Here is a 25,000-nt window from a genome sequence, read left to right as displayed (position 1 = left end):
CAAAAAATCAGTGGTCTCCTGTCCGAATGACTACCGTCCTGTTGCACTGACATCCGTCATCATGAAGTGCCTCAAGCAGCTGGTCAAAGGTCACATCTGCTCCTCCCTCCCTGACACACTGGACCCTCTTCAGTTTGCCTATCGGACAAACAGAGCCACAGAGGATGCCATCGCCCTGGCAACGCACACCACCTTCACTCACCTGCAAAAAGTGAATACATATGCAAGGATGCTCTTCATCGACTACAGCTCGGCATTTAACACCATCATCCCCTCAAAACTTGCCACAAAGCTCGTCGACCTTGGGCTGGGAACACCGATCTGCAGATGGATTCTAAACTTCCTCACAAACAGGCCCCAGGTGGTGAGAGTTGGTAAGCATACCTCCTCACCACTCATCCTAAACACAGGTACGCCACAGGGTTGTGTGCTTAGCCCCCTCCTATATTCCCTGTTCACACACGACTGTGTTTCTAAACACGTGTCCAACATCATCATCAAGTTTGCGGATGACACAACCATCATAGGCCTCATCACAGACAATGATGAGACGGCCTATAGAGAGGAGGTGATGGCACTGTACGAGTGGTGTCTGGAAAATAACCTGACTCTCAACATCAGCAAAACTAGAGAAATGATAGTGGACTACCGGAAACGACCAGTCAGGGAACACCAGCCCATCCACATCAACAGTGTCAAGGTCAAAAGGGTCAGCAGCCTCAAATTCCTTGGAGTCAACATCACCGAGGACTTCTCCTGGACCCTTCACACAGACGCTGCTATCAGGAAGGCTCGCCAGCGGCTTTACTTCCTGTGGAGGCTGAGGAAGTTTGGCATGAACGCCAACATCACCTCAAATTTCTACAGGTGTGCAATCGAGAGCTTGCTGACGAGCTGCATTACAGTTTGGTACAGAAGCTGCTCTGCCAGCAGCCGTAAATCACTACAGAGAGTGGTGAAGGCAGCAGAGCACATCACTGGTATGAGGCTTCCTGCCACTCAGGACATTTATCTTCAGCGATGCCTCCGTAAAGCACACAACATCATCAAGGACCACAGCCACCCAGCACATCAGCTGTTCTCCTTTTTACCATCTGGCAGACATTACAGGAGTCTGTCTGCTCGGACTACAAGACTTAAAAACAGTTTCTACCATCAAGCCATACGACACCTCAACCACAACACTTAAACACACACAGCACACTACACAGGACGCACTCAGAAGCTACCCTGCAGCTTCACAAGTACTCTGTACAATCTGCACTGGTCACTCCACTTTATTGATATTTATATTTTAAAAAGTGCAATACTGTAACAACTGCCACAAAAAAAACTTTTGTACTGTTTAGTTTGTATTGCTGCTAATTCCTGTGCAATATCCCATCTGCCCCCCGCCCCCCTCACATTCCTATTTAAGATTTTCTTTATTTAATCACTAGTGTGTACATATATTTATATATACATATATATATATTTAGTCAGTTAACTGAAAATCTCTTTTCTTTTACTACATCTTATTAATATTTTGCTCTTTAGTATTTTTCTATTTATTTTTTATTATTTTATTTTATTAATTTTTTTCTACTGTACCATTCTGCTGAGTGACATTGCAATGTTTACCCTGTGCTAACTTACATAATGATAAATAAAACTGAAACTGAACTGAAACAGATGGGTATTGATAAGATTTTCACGATTCAGATTCCATTTTTGATTCTGTTTAACCATTCGATTCTTTATCGATTCTTTATCGATTCTTTTTAAAAAAGGAGAACACCAAGGTCGATTAGCTTAAAACTTTGTTTTATATCTTCTCTTTGAACAAGATAGAAATTTAGGAGTAACATGGCCTTACAAACCCAACAGTGAGACCTTAAGACATCCACAGCCTATGGCTCTTCAATGGGGTTTCACAGGGTCCCCAGGAAAAAAAATTGTAAATGTAAAATAATAAAATAAATATTCTACTGTAGCAATTACACAAGAATATCCAGTAATGTCCCTGTCTACAATTAAACACATTCACTTACCGAAAATCGGGGGCATCTGCTGTGGCAAATGGGTGCAAGCCTTTTACCACAAACTTAGTCACTGTTCGGTGACATTCGTCTATCCTGGCCTGAAAGGAGACGCTAACAGTAGACTGCAGCGAGAACTACCAGCATCTGAGCCAGCCAGACTCTGTCTGTCTCTCTCATCATGGTCACCTAAATGCAGCGCACAGTAATGGCAGGTTTTGTAATAAGGCAGATCGCGCTATTTATCTGCCGCATTACCGGGAGAGGACGTGCAAACGTTACCGCTGCTGCTTGGTTGAGATTCACGAGTCAGGAGTGGAATAAAAAACACAACATTCATTTAAGGTCATCGCGTGTTTTGTGAGCAAATGCTTTTGCATATTCGTAGTGTTTCCTCCCTTAAATGAAATATCTACTTTGCAAGTATTGCAAGTTGCCCTGTTGTCATCCGTTCTCGTAAAGTATAACCAAACTTTTTAGCGTTTGAGCCGCTTAGGCGCCCTGCTAGGTAAATGACGCTCCGCAACGTGGTGACGTCATTCGGGGCGACTGGAATTGATAAGGGAATCGTTTGCAAAAATGGCAAACAATTCCAAGGAATTGAAACAGTGGGAACCGGTTCTCAACAAGAACCGGGTTTCGATACCCATCCCTAGCAATGGGTGTGCCCTATAAGGTGTTTTACAGTATGTACCAGTACAGACTTGCCCCTGATGGTTAAACTGTCCTGGGGGAGAAACCTTTTTTCTTTGGCTTTGCTTCAACACTCTAGGAAAGAAATATTGAATGTATGTAAATAGCCATGGGAACAATCATCATCTGGAAGCTACATTGAGTGAAAAAACACACAAAACACAAAATCTGTTAAAAAATAATGAAATACAAGTACAGGACCCACTCTTGGCCCTCCTCACATACCAAGAATCTAAACACCTCCTTATCCATCAAACAATCTACTACTGCACTACCCCATCCTACAGTCTCTCTTCAACCTGATATCAGGGGGCTGGGTCTGTGACCCAGCATTTTGAGTTTATTTTGTATTTATGTTAAGTTATTGTGTTAATATTAGTTGGGGTTTAGTCAAGTCAATGTCATCGTCCATGTCTGCTTGTTTATGAGTCTTTTCCTGTTTTCTGTGTAAGTTTGTTTTGTCCTCTACGTATAACTTTTAGTTGTGCTCGTGCCTCTCCCTTACCCATTCTCATGCTCCTTTCCTTGTTTTAATTTGAAAGTCTTGTGTTTCGAAGTGTTTAGTTTTGCACCCCCTGTGGCGTCAGGTTCATTTGTGTCAGCTCTGTTTCCCCAGGTGTTTTCACTTTCCTCATTACCCTTTTGTGCATTTAAGTCCTCTCTCCCCCTGCTCAGTGTTGGTTTATCTGTTTGTCTTGATTCATGTCATTTCAGGTCTCAGGGTTTTTCATGTTTCTGTTCAGGTTCATGTTTTGACTGCCTCAAGTCTTGGTTTTGCATGCTCCAGTTGAGATTCGTGATCATTTTTTATGTCACAGTCTTCGTAGGTAATCTTACCTCTTCCCAGTTTAGATTTTGGTTTAGTTTTGCCTCAGTTCGCCTCGCCCTGTTTTGTTTTGCTATCAGCTGTATAGGAATTTCTTTTACTTATGTATTAATCACATTATTTTATTGTATAATGCCTTGGTGCCACTGGATTTTAACATGTCTCACACTCATACAGTAAGACAAATGGTGGGGGTAAGGAAGTTGGGGAAAGCAGACAACTCCACAGGAAGAGTCTTTTGTCTCTTTGAGGCAGCAAGGGAGTGTGAACCTTAAGGTGTGAAACAGCTGTGTACTGCCTTTTGTTCCTGTGGAAGGTATTTAACTGAGAGCCATGCTAAGCTCAGAGAGACTATGCTGACCGTCTGCCCCGCGGTCATGCAGGCTCTCCACCAACTTGGTTGTCTGTTCTTTGTGTTTTGATTAAAGAATGTTAGCTACCACTCACCGCTCGTCTGCAGGCTTTATTTAATGGAAAACTTCCACAACACAGCCTAAATAAATGGCACTTTAAACACACTCCACTTTAAACACACTGGCCTGCCTGGCCGTAGCACCAGAGTCTGCCTACTTCAAACCTGTTGACTGATGTCACATGTCATGAAGGTGCCCGAGGTGGTTCTTGCTCGGTTTAGTTTGTAGGTGAAGCATGGCTTTGACACTCTTCATGTTTGTTTACCAGCCTCATGTAGGGGTAGATGATGCTGGTTTCACTGTTGCAGTGTGTTCACTCTCACCTGGATGACACTGCTAGCTTTGTCAGAATCATGTTTTTTAATTCTTCCAATGCCTTTTATACCATCCAACCACTTGTGCTGAGTGAGAAGCTGCTCAGGATAGGCGTCACCACGTCTACTGTCTCCTGGATTGCTGACTCTCTCTCAGAGAGGCCTCAGTTTGCATGACTGGGGAACACCTTCTCTCATGTGGTGCTTAGTAGTACTGGGCACCACTAAGGATTGTCCTATTTCTAGTCCTGTTTACCTCGTACAGCTCAGATTTCCAGTACAACAGTGAAACATGCCAGCTGAAGGAGTTCTCTAATGACACTGCAGTTGTTGGGTGTATTATGAGGTGCAGAAGTCAGAGTTCAGGCAGCTGGTAAGGAACTTTGTTGAATAGTCTGGAAGAAATCTCCTCTTTCTAAATATAAGTCAAAACAGATGGTGGCTGACATCCGTAGAAAAATAAACTGCAATTAGGCCCATCAGCATCAGGGGTAAATTTCTGGAAACGGTGGACAACAACAGATACTTGGGTGTTCACCTGAATGACAGACTGGACTGGAGGACCAACAGTGATGCTGTGTACAAGAAGGGTGTTAAAGTTGCTGACCTCTAGGTAGAGCTGGGCGATAGAACGATAACGATATGTATCGCGATATAACTTTTACTCGATAGAGAAATTAAGCTATCGCGATAGACCTCGCCGCTCTTGTCCTCTTAAAAAAAAGGTCAGCCGATCCAAATTAAGTAGCGCAGAGCCGAACCATCAGCGTCACGTCGCGTGACTTGTTACGTACAGCACAAGTGCCAAGCCGCACGTGTGTTTGTTTGGGAAGCAGCCAGCGGGTAATGGAGCCAGCGCGTAATGGAGGAAATGAGTGTGCCGACTAGAAAAATCAACCGAGCGTGACCGAAGAGAAAACAGATGATGGTTCCAATGCCGGAGAGATTGTCGAACGGAAGAGCCAAAGAAGTTCCGTAGTGTGAAGGTATTTCGGCTATTTCATGTCTGACAAAAAACAGAGTAGCGTGCACTGTAAATTGTGCCGAAAGCAAGTCTGGAAATACAATAAACTGGTGCATGCGTCACACTGTGCGCCACGTTATTGTTTCGGTGAAATGAATTTCTACAATACTGTTACTGTTAATTCTACTCTCTGCAGTGTTTAAATGCTTACATATACACACAGTTACTGTCCCTCCACACATACGACTCTGTTCTGCTTCTATGCCCCAGCTTTGTTTACTTTTTCCCACCGAGGCTTCTAGACTTCTGATTGGCCAACATTTCTGCACGGTTAGGAATCTAGCGCCACCTGCTGCTTTGGCATGTTCATAGCAGCGTTTTCCTTCATTTCTGCCTTTATGTGTGGACGGGATTATTTTTTAAAACAAAAACGGAAAATCTCCGTTTTCAAAAATACCCGTGTACGTGTGGACGTAGCCTCAGTCTCTGACTGGAAGCGCTAATTCGTCATTCGGCTTTTGTCAGACTAAAGTAACTGTTAAAACTGTTTGAAAAGCTAAGCTATACAACAAGGAGAGATTGAGAATTTCCTTTTAGTTCTCAGTTTATTTGATATTGACAAAAGTTAGTCAGTTTTGTCTGTTCTTCTGTAAAACAAACTAAGATTTATTTTTAGAATTAATACTTTGTTTCTAAGTGGAATTGACAATTTAGTAGTCTGTTTCATTTGTTCTATTTTGAAACTTAAACGCTTTAGCGGCTGCCTTTTGTGTAGTTTGCAATATTTGCCTTTATTTATCTGAAAAAGTCTCATGTTCCTTAAGTACATCTACCCTGTTGAACTTATTATGGGAAATAAATATTTAAATAAAAACAAGCTGCTGATTATTTCACATTTTACTTGTGAGCAACGGCACATTTAAATCTTACAAATATAGTTATTTGGCTTATATCGTGATAGATATCGTTATCGCCTGAAATGAAAAAAACATATCGTGATATGAAAAAATCTCATATCACCCAGCTCTACCTCTAGGTGCTCACCTCATGTGAGAGAGCTCTTTCTCATCCTATGTTTCAGGTCTGCCTTATTACCACAGCTGAGATGTGCCATCTCAAAATGCCACATCCTTTATTTCCCTAGGCCGTGCAATGATTTGGTCTTTAACTATGTAAATTTGTGCATCTTGGTGGGACTTTTTTTGAGAAAGTGTATATTTTTACAATGGCAAGCATCACTCCCATGCTTTCAAGCAGTTTGTGTCACCACTGGTCTAGTCTAATCACCTTCTCCCGGCCTTTTAAACTATTACAGTGAAACAACATCAAACAAGAAAATACAAATTGAAATATGTAAAACAAAAAGAAAAAAAATCTGAATCCAGGTAACAGTTTAAGCCCATCTTTGTATGATCAGTGCAAATGTTTACTGTGTTTCTGTCACTCATTTTCTCACCTTCCCAGGTGGTTGTGTTTTATGGTGCTGTTCTCGTTCTCTTTTGCTATCTCGCTAATCAAAATCAGAATACTTTATTAATCCCTAAGTATATTATGTAGGTTACAGTTGCTCCAATACAGTAACAGAAACAACAAACAACACTATTTAACAATACAATATGTTACAGATTTACAGATTTTAAGAAATAGCACAATATATACAAATCACTGAATAAATCTCAAGGATTGACAGAGGTGATTATAAAACAAAGTGAATGTTGACAGCAACATTACTGAGTAGAAAAGAGCGTGTGCAAAAAAGGCTGTAACTATTGCAGTGTTTACAGTGTATATAGTGTATTAGATGGAGGACTTGTACAGGGAGATGGCCATGGGCAGGAAGGACTTCCTGTGTTGTTCAGTGGTGCTTTTTGGTAATCTCAGTCTCTCACGGAACGTGCTCCTGTAGCTTTTACAGCTGTGGCTCCAGCAAATATCAGCTGATACTAGAAAGTAATATTAAATAAATTCTAACAACAGCTTATCAAGGTTAAACGTGCTGCTGTTGTTTAGCGCGACATCCGCTGGTTTCCTCTTTCTGCGGCAAAGTGATAAACAAAGAAGATAAACAAACAAGAGAGAAAAGTCAATCATCTGATCATTGAACAGTTTCATGAGAGATACTTCATGTTTCAAGAAGTATCAACAGGAGAGGGAGGGTGAGAGAATGAGAGAAGAAGAAGAGGCAGCTGACAGCGTAAAGATGCAGAATAACTCCAGCTTTGTGTCTTTCTTTTTTTTTATTCTAGCTAAACTACTGGACAAGTTGTGTTTCTTTTCACCTCAATACCATTTTCTTTGTTTGTCTGTGATAAGATTGCTTTCAGAGCTCTTGCCCAAGCAATGGGGAGGGTGCAGCCAACCACCTCGGCTGTAACTGGTCCAGCCCAGAGTCTATCATGACAAATTGGCCAATCCACCACCTTTCGTTGTTTATACCGTTACCGAAAAACAAAACAAAAAAACATCGGCTCATAAAAACAAAAAAATACCATCAGTCCACTGGGCAAATGCCCGGTATGCCCGATGGCCAGTCCAGCTTAACCTTGGCCTAATGTTAATGGCTCCACAATGTAATGTTTTTTCTGTTTTCCTAAGAAACAAGTGATTCCTGTTTTTATCCTGGTTCACAGCACAAATTCCTAACATGTGGAGCTGTCTGTTGTGATGACCTTTAGTTAATAAGGGAACAACACAAGTACTTTTGTTACACTTGCTGCGGGGCAGGTTGTTACCCCCTCTCTCAGCCACTCCCATCTGCCCTGCACAAAACCAGCTCTTCCTGCCTTTCTCTCTCAGTTCGCCACTCAGTTCCAGTTTGTTTTTAACCGTATCTGTCCTTGGATACAGTGTTTTTGTGGTGTTGGGTTTTTTTGCAATTTGACTTCTTTTTTTCCCACCTGTTTGTGTCTCACTGCTTACTTCGCATCTCCCTCACCAGCCTTTTCCTGCATTACTTTCAACAAAAGGTGAGCAGTTTGAACTTTAAATTTAATGTTAGCCTCTCTGATTATATATGCATTGAGGCAGAAGGTGATCACGAAGGTCTAATCTGTAAAGCAGTACTGTCTGGTTAAATGTTACGTTTTTCAGTTTCATTTCTTGATCATGGCCGATTTCATAAGAAACAAACTGCTTGAATGGGGGCTAAGAGAGTTGGAGGAACGATTTGAAGGTAAATTATAATAACTAATTCTTCATAAACAAAGATTTTAATATCTCTGAAACTAAAAATCTCTTGATATGGTTGTGCTGTACAACGCTAATATTTTGTATTTTACGCTGTGTTTAAAGAGAGCTGTAGCCACTTCTACACCGTCATCACAGAAAATGTATTACAAAAAAGGCTCAATGGCATTTAAAAGAAATAACCATGCCTATTTCACTTTATTTCATGAAGTGGATTTCTAATGAAATTTGAAATTGTGTGCATCTCTATAACTGAGATTTAATATTTAATTACAGCTAACAAAGTTACAGAGGAAAGCCTTTTCTGTCTTACCAATGAAGACATAACTGAGTTAATCCCTGAAGTTGGTCTAAGGTCAATATTCAGAAGGAGACTTGAGGAGTTAAAGGTAATTAAAAAAAAAAAAGTCTGCTTATGTAATTTTACATTTGGTCTTAAAAATCTCATATAAATATGGAGGAGCAGAAGAGTCACATGCATCAACATGTGGTTTAATAATAAATTGTGCAACAAAATAAACATTGGTCAATTTATTTCCAAATTATTTTTTATAATAAATGGGAATTTCTGAAATTAAAAAAAGTCTATTTTAAATATTGTTAACTAAAAAAATGTTTAAAGTAAAAAAAACAAAGAAAGCTTTATTGTTACAAGAAATTATGTGATCTGTGATTCGTGTGAAATTCGGTGATAAAATCGTATTAAATTATCAAGATAAAGACAGTTTACAATCCAAATTAGATTATATGTATGCAAAGAAAGTAAGAAGTGCTTTTGTTAGATGCCATGAACACTGCACTGGTAATCTGATATTTCTCGACCTGATCCAGAGCAAGGTGGATTAAAGAGGGGGGAAACACTTCTTATTTTAGCAGCTTATACAAGAAAAGAAAAAAGTGAAGTGATTGCGTTCTTACTGATACAAGACGTTGAATGCAAAGATGCTAAAACCAGTATTAAAGAAACTGTTATAAGCTTAACACATGACCTTTATTCGTCTGCATGTTGTCAGGCCAACTCAGATAGAAGTCTGGAAAAAATAAAGACTTCATATCTAAAATTGATGATCTATTTAAAAGATTTTTTGTCTCAATTCTTTTAACTCAGAGTTTTAAAAATCAATGTGATAACATCTCTACTGATGTGTTTACAGACAGCATTTTAAACATGTTTTAAAGGTTGTAGGTTGCTCTAAGAGGGCTCAGTGCTGATTCTTACAGTTTTTAGTTGCTTTCTTACAGCAGCTAAAAATCCCAAGATGTGAATCCCAAGAACAAATAGCCTTGGTACAAGCACCCACACTTCTTGGTGCAGCCAATTGTCCCACAATGCATTTCATACGAAAGTCACAAAGCAGCAATGGCAGATAACTTTAAACTGTAAAAAAATGATTGCTATTTCTATTACACAAAATTAACTTTTTTTTAGGCGCAAATGTTGTTAAAAAAACCTCCAACTTTTTTGAAAATGCCACTTCCTGCTACTCTAACAGCAATAAAACCTGAGGATGCATCAATTTCAGAATGCCATACTCATTTCTGAATTAAAATTCACATAAAAAAATTTTAAACAGCTAACTGGCTGTCTATTATAAAGTGTCGGCGTTGTCTACTAAAATAAAAAATAAGATGAACTGTTTGTTTTTGCTCAATAAAAGCTTGAGGTGTGCATAAATGTATAATATATATTAATGAGACATGAAGTTTGTACTTCAATCATGTAGTGACTTTTGGTGCTTAACTGTAAAACCTATAGACATTGTGAAACAGATCATATGAATCAATGACTATTAGAGAACATTTTATAATTACCATGAAGACCAGGCAGGTAGGTGTTCTTTAGAGGCAAAAAAAGGTTCAATTCAAAAAGGGTTTAATTGTATTTTGTGAAATCCACTTGTAGTTTTAAGTATTTGTTAATTAATTAATAAGTCAGTTAAGTGTGGATTTACAATTACCCTTTTAATTTTCTATAAACTTGAGTTTAGCAATGTTTAAATAAATAAAAGAATTTAAAAAAGGATTTGCAAATACATTTACTAACCATAATAAACTGCACATTTAATTAAAGCACAAAATGCTTCATTTCACGTGATCCTTCTAGCCCTCATAAATAATTGCGTTCAGCTTTTTGAGATTATATCTTTGTGACAACAATAGCATTTTCTAGAATTGTATCACTCATTTACAGTTATGGATTTTCTTTTTGCTAGAGTAAACAAAGCATAAGGCAAGAAACACCCGATTTTTCCACTCAGGTAAGTTAAGAAGTTTCTGATTGGCTATGATTTTTTACCAGGAGTCATACTTTCACTGTTTGCTCAAAATTTTACATGATCTTGCACCTGTGTGTTTAATCTTTATTGTAAACAGGAGAATGAAGAAACAACAAAATTGGTTCAGGTCAGAATTATGTTAAATTTCAAGACACGCCTTTATTCTTCATGCATATACAGCTGATGTACATTGTCCATTTTCTGTATTTAGCTTTTAAGGGTTAATATTTCTAATCCCAGATGAGACAGAAAGTAAATTTGCATTTCACTGCGTGGATTGCGGAAGTATGTGTTCAGACATATGTTCTTAAAAATGAGGTTAAATGATACCTGTGTGAAGAGCTTTCATTTCTTTGCATTAAAAAAAAAAAACTAAATGTCCATTTTAATTTCCAGGTTCCACCATCCACAAGTTCAAAAGGTGAGACAGATGTCACATATGAATTACTTATAATATTCATCTTTTAAGACAGAAACACTTTGATTTTGACCAAATACCTCCACTGACAGAGACAACAAACCTAACCTTTTGTGTTTTCTAATCTAATAAGGAAAAAGAAAATCAGATCTTCAGGGGCAATTCAACAAATGGCAATCACCAACTAAAAGACAACGTGACTCAGGTTTTTACATTTGTTTCCAAAGAATGACAGTTTCACTGCACTGTATGGTAAAACTTCTATGCAGTGAATCTTTTGTTGTATTGCATGTGTCTGACTTTACCAGAGAAACAGAAAATACTTTCTTATTGGTTTGCTGGTGTCTGGCATACACAAAAATAATATTTAAATGAAGTAATCAACCTACTGCCATGCACTGCTCCTTTAATAAGTGATATAGTCCAGTTTTTCATTATCCGTGTATAACATTGTGCATTAAACTGGTGCCTGCTAAACACTTCTTTACTCTCACAGTGACAGAAACAAGAATATTATCTGAGGTGAAAGGCATCATGAAAGATGTCAGTGACAGTCTCCATGGCCAAGACAAGCTAAGTACTTTCCTAAAGTGAGTATCAACGTTCCCTTATTCTGTTACATAAACATCTGGGTAAAAAACATTTTAGTTTAGTAACAATCACGGTGAAAGAAAATCATATACAGATTTTATATATATATATATACACAAAGATAATTAGAACAAAAGCATTCATTCCAAACTGTTGTAGTATTAATAGGTTAAATATTGTATCGTAAAACTTTAAACACACAAGAAGAATGAACCACCAAGCCAACTAATTCCAGTGAGCATTTACATACTGTACATATGTACATTACATATGTGCATAGCTCATCTTACTGTTCGTTTAAAAGTATAATATAATAATAATATAATAATATAATGACTTTTAAATTATTATTTAACAATCTGGGCACAGAAAGGTGTCTTCCTCATTTTGCAACACATTTCATGGTTGAATAAATTAACCCACTTGTACAACAGGAACAAAATTAATGATTTGGAAACCGACAAGAGAGAGCTTGTTGGTGTCTTTGGAAGAACTGGGGCTGGAAAGAGCTCTTTAATCAATGCCATCATTAATGAGAAGAATCTTTTGGCCACTGGAATAATCAGTGCATGCACCACAGTCATGATAAAGGTGGAGGCTAACACTTGCAGCCCAAAGTATGAGGCAGAAATTGAGTTCATTACGAAGGAGGTGAGAATTAAATATTTTATTTAAAGCTACAGTATATGCGTTTACAAAAATACAGCAGGTATTTGCTTTACATTATCATTTATAAAACTAAAATGCAATGATTTTTGTCTTTTAGGAGTGGCATGATGAATTATGGTCACTGAAGACTCTTAAGAAAGGTGATGATTATCGGGACATGGTTAAAAAGCTGTCAGCCCTGTATGGAGAAGAATGGAAAGACAAATCCCCTGAAAACCTCTTGGAAAAAAAGTATTTCAAAAATATTCCAGAATTTTTAGAGCCCAAGAGGAAATTTTTGCATTGTGACACAGTAAGTTCAAATACTATTCTATTACTTCATTTTTTTTCCATGTTTGTTGTTTCAATGAGTGGAATTTGCTTGCATTGATATAATATGATATAATTTATAGACAGCCTATTCTGTTATTAAAAAAATAAGAAAAAAACAATATAAAAGGAAAGTAGAATGTGCAGACCAAAATATTAAAACAAATCTGTTCTTGCCTTATCAAACTTCAGTGCTGCTTTTGACTGGTTTGAAAACTAGATGTGGACAAAGGACCCAAGGCACGTGGATGTTTATTTACATTTTCCAGCTGCCTCCTGCAGCTGAGCTCCCTTGTCAGGTCCAAGCATCCTACTTAAATAGGAGAGATTGATTCGTATATAGCTCTAACTTGGCGTATGTTGCCCCAAGTTAGAGGGATCTAGCCACCAACCTTATGATTATTGGACAACCGGTTCTACCCCGTGTGCTGAAGGCACCCCAGATGCATGATTAGTTGATGGAGATTAGCTGTGTTGGTCAGCTTTCCCAGACACATTAAAATATATTCTTAGTTTTAGTCTTTAGGTTTCTGTTACCTTTCTTTCCCTGTTTTCCATGTTTTGTTACTCTTGTTTCTGTGCTCTATGTTTGCTCTTGTCTTCCCTGTCAGCCATACCTCCTTGTCAAGTCTGCGTCTCCATGCCTGTCTTGTGTTTCCTGTTTTACTTTGATAGCCTCATGTCCTGTGTTCAGTGTTTTGAGTTATGCTTCCCCTTTGTCTCGTCATGTTTGAATACTCCCAGCTGTGCTCTCCTGTTGTGTCTCAATCCCTTGTTACTCCCTTGTGTATTTAAGCCCTGTGTTTTCCTCTGCCCACTGTCGCCTTGTCCCATGTGGTTTAAATTTCTCCGTATGTCCCTATTCAATCGTTCCTGGTTCCATGTTCCACGTTTCCTAGTGTTTCCGTTTCTGGGGCCACAGCATTTAGTTTGCGATATGGCAGCCTTGCTTCTGTCAGTCTGCCCCGAAGAAGCTGTGGCTACAACTGTAGCTGCCTCCACCAGTGTGTGAATGTGAGAGTGAATGAATAGTGGGATTGTAAAGTGCTTTGACGGTCTCGAAAAGCGATATATAAATGCAATCCATTATTATTATTATTATTAGTGAATATTGAATCCTACTGAAATTTGAATCACACAGTAACTGTAACAGTAACTGAGAAAATAATCAAGCATTTTATGGCTGTAAAGATATTTGCACAACAGAGTAGTTAAATCTCTCAATAGGTTAATGTCAGAGATTGGTGGATAATTTTAAAAGACATAAGTTGCTGGGTTTAGGGTAGAGAGGACCGATCCGATATTACGTATCGGTATCGGTCCGATACTGACGTAAATTACTGGATCTGATATCGGAGAGAAATAAAAAATGTAATCCGAGATCCATTAAATATCAAAAAAGCACCTCACAAAACTTGCGACACGGCATAACTTGCCTCATAATTGTTGCACGTCGGAGCAGTGTGCGTCACGTGATAGAGCAGCTTTGTGTATTGTAGCCTCGCTACCAAACCAGCATTTCATCTCCAAGGAAGTTATCCCCGAGAGAAGTAAAGCAAGTGTGTAAGTTCATCTCTGAATGTTTGTAAAGCATTGCCGTGTTAAGCTTAACAACCAATATATGGAGCGACTGCCTCTTCTCTCTCCCTCCCTCTCCTGTTGCTACTTCAATCATGAAACTGATCAATGATCAGCTGATCGGCTTTTCTGTCGCAACTCACGTTTCTCTTCTTTGTTTTTGGCTCACTTCGCGCCAGAAAAAGGAAACCAGCGGCTGAACAACAGCAGCACGTTTAACCTTGATAAGCTGTTGTTAGAATTTATTTAATATTACTTTCTACACCAGGATCCTTTTCTACGCAGCTGACGGCTGGTAACTGTGCAGGGGCGGATCTAGCAAAGTTTAGCCAGGGGGGGCCGATAGGGCATGAACAGGGAAAAGGGGGCACAAAGACATACTTTTTTTTCTTATTCTCATTTAAAATGTCTAGCTTTTAATAAATAATTATCTGAATCTTACACCCAAAGTTTTAATCTGATGAAAAATGTATAGAAGTTCATTACTGTATATAGTAACTGTTAAGTCTAATATACTAAGTAAGCTATAGTACTTTTTCCTTTGGGAAGGTACCATCTGTGCAGTCTGCAGTTCTGTTGAAGAAAGATGTTGAATCTATTTAATTATTCTTGAAAAATAATTTAATTCTGTGCATTTTTTTTCACCCTGCATCAAATTAAAGTTGATTACTTCGATTAAGCATCATGAGGTGGAGGGTGGTTCCCTATTTTTTTTTTTGCTGGGAGTTTGCAACCCTATTAGTTAGGTTGCTTAATTTTTCTGCTAAGTACTCTTTAAAATACCAGAATAGGAAGGATGGAGTAGGTTTAAGTTTATTAGATTGATCACTATTGCTGAACTATGAAATATTTTGGGTGCAGTGTATTTTTTACATACAGGTATAACAGAATAGCTTTAGTGTTGTTGTTTATTTAAACTTGAGTATGAACTTATACAAAATGCAACAAGATATTAAAAAACAGTTTTATTGATTAAAAAAACACTATATCGGATTCATATCGGTATCGGCAGATATCCAAATTTATGATATCGGTATCGGTCATAAAAAAGTGGTATCGTACCATCTCTAGTTTAGGATTAAAGGGGTCAATACTAGCTACTGATGTCAATCCTATACTTTTTCTCCAGAAGAATGTTGATTTTTCTTAAGTAATAACTTTTTGTAATGTTAAGTAAAAAGTAAGCCTTTTTACAACTTTTGAAATAAATATTACAATGTAGTTCAGAACCAAAGTGCTGGCAGCATAAAAAGAGAAAGCTACACAAAACCAAAATTTAAAAGTTGAATTTTTAGCTGCTTTTTAATGCAAATCACACGTCTCAGTGGGTGAGAGCTCCAGAGTCTAGGAGCCATTACCACAGGAACAGTTTCAACTGCTCGTGCAAATAAGTTAACAATTTGCATTGGATATCACAAGACTATAGGTCTGCAAACAGGGCGTCTGTTAGCTGTAAACATAAAACACTAGGGAAGCTGCATTAACAAATGCGTCTGTGATACTGTGTGCATATATGTGCCCAAGTTTGATCATCCTTAAATCTAAACATTAAAAAAAATCTAAAATGTTTCCCAAGAAAAAAAATTAGTCTAAAATTTGGGTTTCTTTTTTAAATTTACTGATTTAATTGTAAATGTATTAATCTTATTTATCTTGTTTATTGCAGGCTCAAAAGCTATCTGCAGAACTTTTTAAATATACAAAGTATGTTCCAAAGCCGGAAGATGGATATAAAGCACAGCAGTGGTACTGGCCACTAGTAAAGTGTGTGACTGTCAGGGTGCCAAACAATAAGTTTCTCCAGCATGTCACACTTGTGGACCTTCCTGGAAATGGCGATCGCAACAAGAGCAGGAACGAAATGTGGAGACAAGTAATTTTTCACATCAACTTCTTGTTGTTTTTCTGGTGTTGTTTTAACATCTTTTGTATTAATTATTTATAATTGACGGGCTATAATTTTTTTCAGATTGTTGGAGATTGTTCTACTGTGTGGATTGTGGCTGAAATTACTCGGCCAGCATCAGAGAATGAGGCCTGGGAGATTCTAAAAAGTGCACATGGCCTCATTGGAAATGGTGGTCAGTGTGAGCAAATTCACTTTATCTGCACCAAGTCTGATCGATCAGACAATCGGTAAGTGAATTAAGATGTCAAAGTGCATAATTTAAAAAAAATTTAAAATCACATACTGATCAATCTTGTTGGAGAAATATTTAATAGTTGCATTCAGATATTTACTAAAAACATATAATATTCTCAACACTAACACAGTACTGGTAAAATTCTTTGTGAAGTCAGTACCCAACTCACAGCGAATAATGGTGTATTTTTAACAAACAAACAAAACAAACAACCTTTATTTGTCACCAGTGTTGGGCAAGTTACTTTGAAAAAGTAATTAATTATAGTTACTAGTTATTTTTCAAAAAGTAACCAAATTAGTAACTGAGTTTCTAAAAGTAATTAATTACTGGGAAAAGTAACTATTGCATTACTTTAAAAAAAAATTTTAACCTTCTGGGGTCCCGGGTATAATTGACCATTTTCGACTACTTTTAATTTGACCTCTACATATCACCATTAAAAACTATTTACTTTGCCTTGTTTGGTGTCATTCTTTTCAGTACAGCCTCACATGTCTGAATTTACAGTCATGTTTACATTTTGACATACTCTATTAACACAACTGATCTAAAATCAGACAAAAAAAAACATAAAATCTGAGTAGAAAAAGTTATATTTTATGCTGTAACAACCACAAACATGTTTAATGAATCATATTTCATAACTTAAATACAAATATAAATTGTAAATCTTAAAATCCCATGCACAAGTTGTAATGGTTCGCAGTGGCTGACCGTGTGGAGAGTGTTTGGAGGACCCAGGTGCGGACACAGATAAGCAGACCAAATTAACTTTAAACAAAAGGCGAGCCTTTATTTGAGGCTGGAGTACATGAACTAAACTAAACGAGAAGTGAACAGGGTCAACAACTAAACAGGAACCTAAATTGGGAAGAAACTAACAACAGTGAGGCTATGAACAAGACTGTGCCTTTATTTGAGGCTGGAGTACATGAACTAAACGAGAAGTGAACAGGGTCAACAACTAAACAGGAACCTAAATTGGGAAGAAACTAATAACAGTGAGGCTATGAACAAGACTGTGCCTTTATTTGAGGCTGGAGTACATGAACTAAACGAGAAGTGAACAGGGTCAACAACTAAACAGGAACCTAAATTGGGAAGAAACTAATAACAGTGAGGCTATGAACAAGGCTGTGCCAGAACATGAGGGAACTGTGAAATATAAGAATAAGCATCATGAGCCATGACCTGCACAGAGACTTGAAACCTGACATGACATACGGCGTGGAACACAGACGACGCGACACAGACTGAATGAAACACAGAGACTAAATACACATAAGGGATGATCAAGGGAAGTGGTCACACATGGGAGCACAGCTGACACACATGAACCTAAAGACGGGACAGGGGAAGTGAAACTAAAGACACTGACATTGGACACAGACTTCCAAAGTAAAACAGGAAACATAACAGACGCAGACTTGACTAGGGAATACAGCAGACCCTGGAACACAGGAAATGAAAGACTAGAAAAGATAAACTATGACAAAATCAAAATTCAATAATGACACAAAACTCAAAACACTGGGTCACCGACCCAGGACCATGACACAAGTTAGCTGCAAATTTGCAGCCATTTACCTTTTTTTTTTTTAAATAACCATTTCAAACTATTTACATAACAATCAGGTGTTCTGCATTAAATAAGATGCCACACAAATTATTTGGGCCACTGCAAAAATAATTTCTGTCCACTATAAAGAAGAATATCACAAGCCTGCAGGTCTGACAAGAGGAGATGTATCACTCCCCCTTTTTTCTACCTGGAGACACCATTAACACTGCAATCTGCCTTTGTTGGCTTTTTTGCAGCACCTGTAACATTCAGCAGTCACCTCATTGTTCTAACACACAACACAAAACTATCCACAACACTACACACTAACTACACAAGACAACACACTAACTACACACTCCAAACACGCTAAACGTCACAAATCTCTCACATCTCAAAACTTGCTCTTTTTTTCAGCTCTCTTTCTCTCTCTCGCCGTCACTCCTAAAACTCACTCTCTTCCTAAACAACCAGCTGCCATGTCATTTTTAATTGGTCGCCATTGTACATTTTTCCACCAACACGAAATGGGTGTTTTTCGTTTTGTTTTATTTTTTTATTTTTTGGTCATAAGCAGAGAGTGCTTGCTAGCGCTGTCCTTGGACAGTAAACATGACGAAAGCATTCAGGAAAAAACACCACGTATATATTGTTTATCATGACTCTGGTTTTACATGGCCTATCAACACAATTTAAAAACTGTGATATAGCACCTTGTTACTTTGGCATCTTGAAGTGGTCATGTGATTGGTTTACCACTACTACTTTATTCTTCCTCAGCCAAACAGCAGCACTCACGAGATCGTTTTGCCCCCTAGCTCTAGGTGCCAAAAAGTGATTGTCTGGCAAAAAGTGATTGCCGTCCGCGGGAGCAACTGCTTAAAACTGTAGCGCCCAGATTACTTACGCAGACAGCTACTTCCGTGCAAATGATATAAGGTGCGGTAAGCTGAAGACAGCTTCAACTGTCTGTTTGTTGAAAAATAGTAAAGCGCATTTTCTTGTTAGTAACGGTAACGGCGTTGTACCGATAGAAATAGTAATTAGTTAGATTACTCGTTACTGAAAAAATTAACACCGTTATTCACATACACATTTATAGAGAGTACAACATGTAGTGAAATGCTTGTGTCCAAGCTACGGACGTAGCCACGCCATTCTATGGCTTGTTTTTTTTAGCATGGGGGGGGGGACCATCCAGGACCCTTACTGGATACCAGGTGGGAATCAAACTTGCGATTCCCACTCCAAAGGTGAGTAGACTGCACTATCCAGCTGCTTTTTTTTTTTTTTTTTTAAACAAACAAAAAAACCTACATATTCACAGTGCTTTTATGTACAGCAACAGTTGTGTGGCCTTTCAGCTTCTCGGTGTGCTCACACTCTTTACAGCTTACTCAGTCCACTTTAACTTCTCTTGCCCAGGCCCCAGCATGCTTCCAAATAGAGGACACGTGATGGGATTAATACAAACCAGCTGTGACATCCACTCTTCCCTGCCCCCTCAATCGGCTGCTACACCCTTTCCCTGCATCTTAGCCTCGAGCCACACCCTGTCACATGTGTGTTTGTTGTTACTTCATGGGCAGGGATTTTCAACTTTTTAAAAGGCTCTTTAAACCCAACACAGTTGTTACAGTAATTACTTTTTATCTTAAGATTTACCAGTTGTATGCTAATGAATCAATCAACGAACCATGTTTTTTAGTATAAGGTATGTGAGCTTTGACCAAATAGCTTAAAAAAACCCCATGATTGCATAAAAACCATTCACTACTCTTTAAAGACACAAAAAATAAAGTCATGGAACTTCTGGTAATGTTACAAAATTTATTAAATTGAGAAAAGCAAAGTTCAAACTGAACATTAGAATAAGAAAGAAAGATGATTGAACACTACGCTGTTGTTGATGTCAGATGGGCTGGTGTCATTATTTCAGGCGTTGTTGATGGACTGGGATTTTCCCGCTAAACATAACAAAACAAAAGAAGACCACATTTGAGACAACTCTTGTTAGCTATAAACAGGAAACTGGGGCTACATTTTGCACAGATTCACGAAATATAAGAAAAAATAACTCTTTTTATGAGCTGGGAGTCTCCTAGTGGGTGTGTGTTTTTAGCAGCAGCCATTACATGCAGCTCGTGTTCTGTTCTCAGAAAACTGAACTGTTGTAGGATACCGATCTCCATTCATGTATGCACGGACGAGTACAGCCGTGGAGACCTGGCTCGTAAGGTGTAATGTTGCTGACACTGAATAAAGGTCTGTTGTTTGATTTAACCGACTGACTTCGAGTTATCCGGCTAACCTCCACACCACATGCTCGCTGGACCTGCTAGCCGCTCCTTCCTCGCCAGACTGCTGTTACACTGTATGATGTTAGATTATGAGGAAAACAGAAATCTACAGGATAGAAAGCAAGATCCACCAGAACATAAAAAGAAAGCAGGAGGGCAGGGCCTGAAATGGTCAGTCCTTTAATTATGTTGATCATGTTGAAAGTGGTAAAGGTTTTCAAAGTTTTTCATGGTATGTTGCCCTCCATGTGCAAATCCTCAAAAACAAAACCTCTCAGCTGTTTTCTTGATATGTTGCTTTGTGATTAAGCTATATGTTGATCCTATTTCCCTTCCTGCCCATTTAAGAGATATAAAAAACAAGGATGCCAAGAAAGAAGTGACGAGTGAATTCCGGGAACTGAATGAGAGTCTGAGTGTGAGTTTTATAACATTCCAAAAATTGTTTGGCGAGCCAAAGCTTCTTTAAGATTAAAACTCTTTCTTTTATTTTTCAGGACCACTTCAGTGAGGACTGCTTCAAAGTGTTCACAGTGAGTGCTGAAGAGTTCCTAGAAAGAAAAGGTGTAAAAGAAGATGTCAATGGTAGGCAGTCAGAATCTCAAGATGTTTTGTGATTCAAAGAAAATATATTGTTCGGTGCATATCTTGTTTTATTTTTCCTCATAAATCAGAAATGGATTGTAAGATTAAAACCAAAGTATCTAATTCAATATTCAATTTACTTTTATTTACAGAAATAGCCAAACTTCAAGACTTCTTGCAAAATTGCAATGATTGTCACTCTGAGACATGTAACTATGTGACTGGAGCTTATGGGATTCTGTCTTTGATTGAAGGAGCCAGGCGCAGAAAAGAGGTAAAATCAAGTTATGTATGTGTGAAAATATACACTGAACAAAAATATAAACGCAACACTTTTGTTTTTGCTCCAATTTTTCATGAGCTGAACTCAAACATCTGAAAAATTATCTACATACACAAAAGACCCATGATTCTCAAATATTGTTCACAAATCTGTCTGCGTGTGTTAGTGAGCACTTCTCCTTTGCCGAGATAATCCATCCCACCTCACAGGTGTGGCATATCAAGGGGCTGATTAGACAGCATGAATATTGCACAGGTGTGCCTTAGACTGCCCACAATAAAAGGCGACCATGAAATGTGCAGTTTGATCAAGCAGCACGATGCCACAGATGTCGCAACCTTTGAGGGAGTGTGCAACTGGCATGCTGACTGCAGGAATGTCTGCCAGAGCTGTTGCCCATGAAATGAATGTTCATTTCTCTATCATAAGCCGTCTCAAAAGGCGTTTAAGAGAATTTGGCAGTACATCCAACCGGCCTCACAACCACAGACCACGTGTGACCCCACATGCCCAGGACCTTAACATCCAGCATGTTCACCTCCAGGGTCGCCTGAGACCAGCCACCCAGGCAGCTGCAGCAACAATCAGTTTGCATAACCAAAGAATTTCTGCACAAACTGTCAGAAACCGTCTCAGGGAAGCTTATCTGCATGCTTGTCGTCCTCATCTGGGTCTGGCCCTGACTGCAGTTTGTCGTTGTAACCGACTTGAGTGGGCAAACACTCACATTTGATGGCGTTTGGCACGTTGGAGAGGTGTTCTATTCACAGATGAGTAACGGTTTTCACTGTTTAGGGCACATGGCAGACAGGGGCTGTGTCCCAGTTAAAAGACCGCACGCTTGAAGTACGCGCACTACGCGTACTACGTACGGTGCATACTATAAGTACGAGAAGTGCGGAAGTGAGAGGCTTATGAAATGGGACGGTCTAGCCTTTGTCACGCTGTTCAGGTTCAGGGACCACAAAGCGTGCACCGGACCACGCTTGATATTTGGGGAAATCGACGGTGCATTTGGAGTATGCATTTGAAGTACACTTCGAATTGGGACAGCCGTCGTCGCGTGGCGGTGACGTAATCGCACTTAAAATGCGTACTTCAAGCGTGCAGACCCTGAATTGGGACACAGCCAGTGTGTGTGGCGTCGTGTGGGTGAGCAGTTTGCTGATGTCAACGTTGTGGATCGAGTGGCCCATGGTGGCGGTGGCGTTCTGGTATGGGCAGGCGTATGCTATGGACAACAAACACAGGTGCATTTTATTGATGGCATTTTGAATGCACAGAGGTAGTGTGATGAGATCCTGAGGCCCATTGTTGTGCCATTTATCCACAACCATAAACCTTATGTTGCAGCATGATAACGCACAGCCCCATATTGCAAGGATCTGTACACAATTCCTGGAAGCTGAAAACATCCCAGTTCTCACATGGCCCGCATACTCACCAGACGTGTCACCCATTGAGCATGTTTTGGGATGCTCTGGATTGGCGTATACGACAGCGTGTTCCAGTTCCTGCCAATATTCAACAGCTTCGTACGGCTATTGAAGAGGAGTGGACCAACATTCCACAGGCCACGATCAGCAACCTGATCAACTCTATGCGATGGAGGTGTTGCCCTGCGTGAGGCAAATGGTGGCCACACCAGATACTGACTGGTTTTCTGCCCCTCCACCCCCATAAAGCAAAACTGTGCACATTTTAGAGTGGCCTTTTATTGTTGGCAGTCTAAGGCACACCTGTACATTATTCATGCTGTCTAATCAGCCCCTTGATATACCACGCCTGTGAGGTGGGATGCATTATCTTGGTAAAGGAAAAGTGTTCACTAACACAGATTTATAAAGATTGAGAACAATATTTGAGAATCATGGGTCTTTTGTGTATAAAGAACAATTTTCAGATGTTTGAGTTCAGCTCATGAAAAATGGGAGCAAAAACAAAAGTGTTGCGTTTATATTTTTATTCAGTGTAATAATGAAAAATGTATAACTTGAAATGTCTGCATAACTCTGACACCTAAAAAAAATATGTAAAATTAAAAATATATTAAAAAAGTGTATATATATATATATATATATATAAACACCCAGCACGCCCCTGCGGGCGGTTTATCCTTCAAGCTCGGGTCCTCTACCAGAGGCCTGGGAGCTTGAGGGTCCTGCGCAGTATCTTAGCTGTTCCCAGGACTGCGCTCTTCTGGACAGAGATCTCCGATGTTATTCCCGGGATCTGCTGGAGCCACTCGCCTAGCTTGGGAGTCACCGCACCTAGTGCTCCGATTACCACGGGGACCACCATTACCTTCACCCTCCACATCCTCTCGAGCTCTTCTCTGAGCCCTTGGTATTTCTCCAGCTTCTCGTGTTCCTTCTTCCTGATATTGCTGTCATTCGGAACCGCTACATCGATCACTACGGCCGTCTTCTTCTGTTTGTCTACCACCACTATGTCCGGTTGGTTAGCCACCACCATTTTGTCCGTCTGTATCTGGAAGTCCCACAGGATCTTAGCTCGGTCATTCTCCACCACCCTTGGGGGCATCTCCCATTTTGACCTCGGGACTTCCAGGTTATACTCGGCACAGATGTTCCTGTACACTATGCCGGCCACTTGGTTATGGCGTTCCATGTATGCCTTGCCTGCTAGCATCTTGCACCCTGCTGTTATGTGCTGGATTGTCTCTGGGGCATCTTTACACAGCCTGCACCTGGGGTCTTGCCTGGTGTGATAGACCCCAGCCTCTATGGATCTTGTGCTCAGAGCTTGTTCTTGTGCTGCCATGATTAGTGCCTCTGTGCTGTCTTTCAGTCCAGCTTTGTCCAGCCACTGGTAGGATTTCTGGATATCAGCCACCTCCTCTATCTGCCGGTGGTACATACCGTGCAGGGGCCTGTCCTTCCATGATGGTTCCTCGTCTCCCTCCTCTTTCTTGGGTTTCTGCTGCCTGAGGTATTCACTGAGCACTCGGTCAGTTGGGGCCATCTTCCCAATGTATTCTTGGATGTTCGTTGTCTCATCCTGGACTGTGGTGCTGACGCTCACCAGTCCCCGGCCCCCTTCCTTCCGCTTAGCGTACAGCCTCAGGGTGCTGGACTTGGGGTGAAACCCTCCATGCATGGTAAGGAGCTTTCTTGTCTTTATGTCAGTGGCTTCTATCTCCTCCTTTGGCCAGCCTATTACCCCAGCAGGGTACCTGATCACGGGCAGGGCGTACGTGTTGATGGCCCGGATCTTGTTCTTACCATTCAGCTGACTCCTCAGGACTTGCCTGACCCTCTGCAGGTACTTGGTGGTTGCAGCCTTTCTAGCGGCCTCTTCATGGTTCCCATTTGCCTGCGGGATCCCCAAGTACTTGTAACTGTCCTCTATGTCTGCAATGTTGCCTTCTGGTAGTTCAATCCCCTCAGTTCTGACTACCTTCCCTCTCTTTGTTACCATCCGACTACACTTCTCCAGTCCGAACGACATTCCAATGTCATTGCTGTATAGCCTGGTAGTGTATGTATATATATATATATATATATATATATATATATATATACACATACACATATATACACACACATATATACACACACACACACACACACACACACACACACACACACACACACACATACACAAAAAACACCCAGCACGCCCCTGTGGGCGGTTTATCCTTCAAGCTCGGGTCCTCTACCAGAGGCCTGGGAGCTTGAGGGTCCTGCGCAGTATCTTAGCTGTTCCCAGGACTGCGCTCTTCTGGACAGAGATCTCCGATGTTATTCCCGGGATCTGCTGGAGCCACTCACCTAGCTTGGGAGTCACCGCACCTAGTGCTCCGATTACCACGGGGACCACCGTTACCTTCACCCTCCACATCCTCT

At 39.8% G+C, this 25,000-nt stretch overlaps 1 protein-coding gene and 1 pseudogene across 1 annotated transcript in view; one reads left to right on the top strand and one right to left on the bottom strand.

The window, feature by feature from the left end:
* Nucleotides 1-7,856: 7,856 nt before the first annotated feature.
* Nucleotides 7,857-25,000, top strand: part of LOC146576133 (nuclear GTPase SLIP-GC-like) — a 22,434-nt gene continuing 5,290 nt past the window's right edge. The window contains exons 1-15 of the mRNA XM_085271177.1: nt 7,857-8,194; nt 8,319-8,400; nt 8,691-8,803; nt 10,628-10,672; nt 10,788-10,817; nt 11,087-11,111; nt 11,242-11,313; nt 11,605-11,698; nt 12,134-12,350; nt 12,466-12,660; nt 15,922-16,128; nt 16,225-16,391; nt 20,612-20,681; nt 20,761-20,848; nt 21,001-21,122. Of these exons, the coding sequence (XP_085127303.1) occupies nt 8,334-8,400; nt 8,691-8,803; nt 10,628-10,672; nt 10,788-10,817; nt 11,087-11,111; nt 11,242-11,313; nt 11,605-11,698; nt 12,134-12,350; nt 12,466-12,660; nt 15,922-16,128; nt 16,225-16,391; nt 20,612-20,681; nt 20,761-20,848; nt 21,001-21,122 (1,512 nt within the window). The 5' untranslated portion in view covers nt 7,857-8,194; nt 8,319-8,333. The remainder of the gene's footprint in view (nt 8,195-8,318; nt 8,401-8,690; nt 8,804-10,627; nt 10,673-10,787; nt 10,818-11,086; nt 11,112-11,241; nt 11,314-11,604; nt 11,699-12,133; nt 12,351-12,465; nt 12,661-15,921; nt 16,129-16,224; nt 16,392-20,611; nt 20,682-20,760; nt 20,849-21,000; nt 21,123-25,000) is intronic.
* On the bottom strand, nt 21,577-22,697 carry LOC146576134 (uncharacterized; annotated as a pseudogene).

Source organism: Mchenga conophoros, linkage group LG4 (assembly GCF_057382185.1).
Source record: "Mchenga conophoros isolate Kocher_MC1m ecotype Shallow Benthic linkage group LG4, M_conophoros_male_GT1.1, whole genome shotgun sequence".
Taxonomy (NCBI): domain Eukaryota; kingdom Metazoa; phylum Chordata; class Actinopteri; order Cichliformes; family Cichlidae; genus Mchenga; species Mchenga conophoros.
Note: the sequence above shows the minus strand (reverse complement) of the source record. Positions and strands in the feature narration are given on the sequence as shown.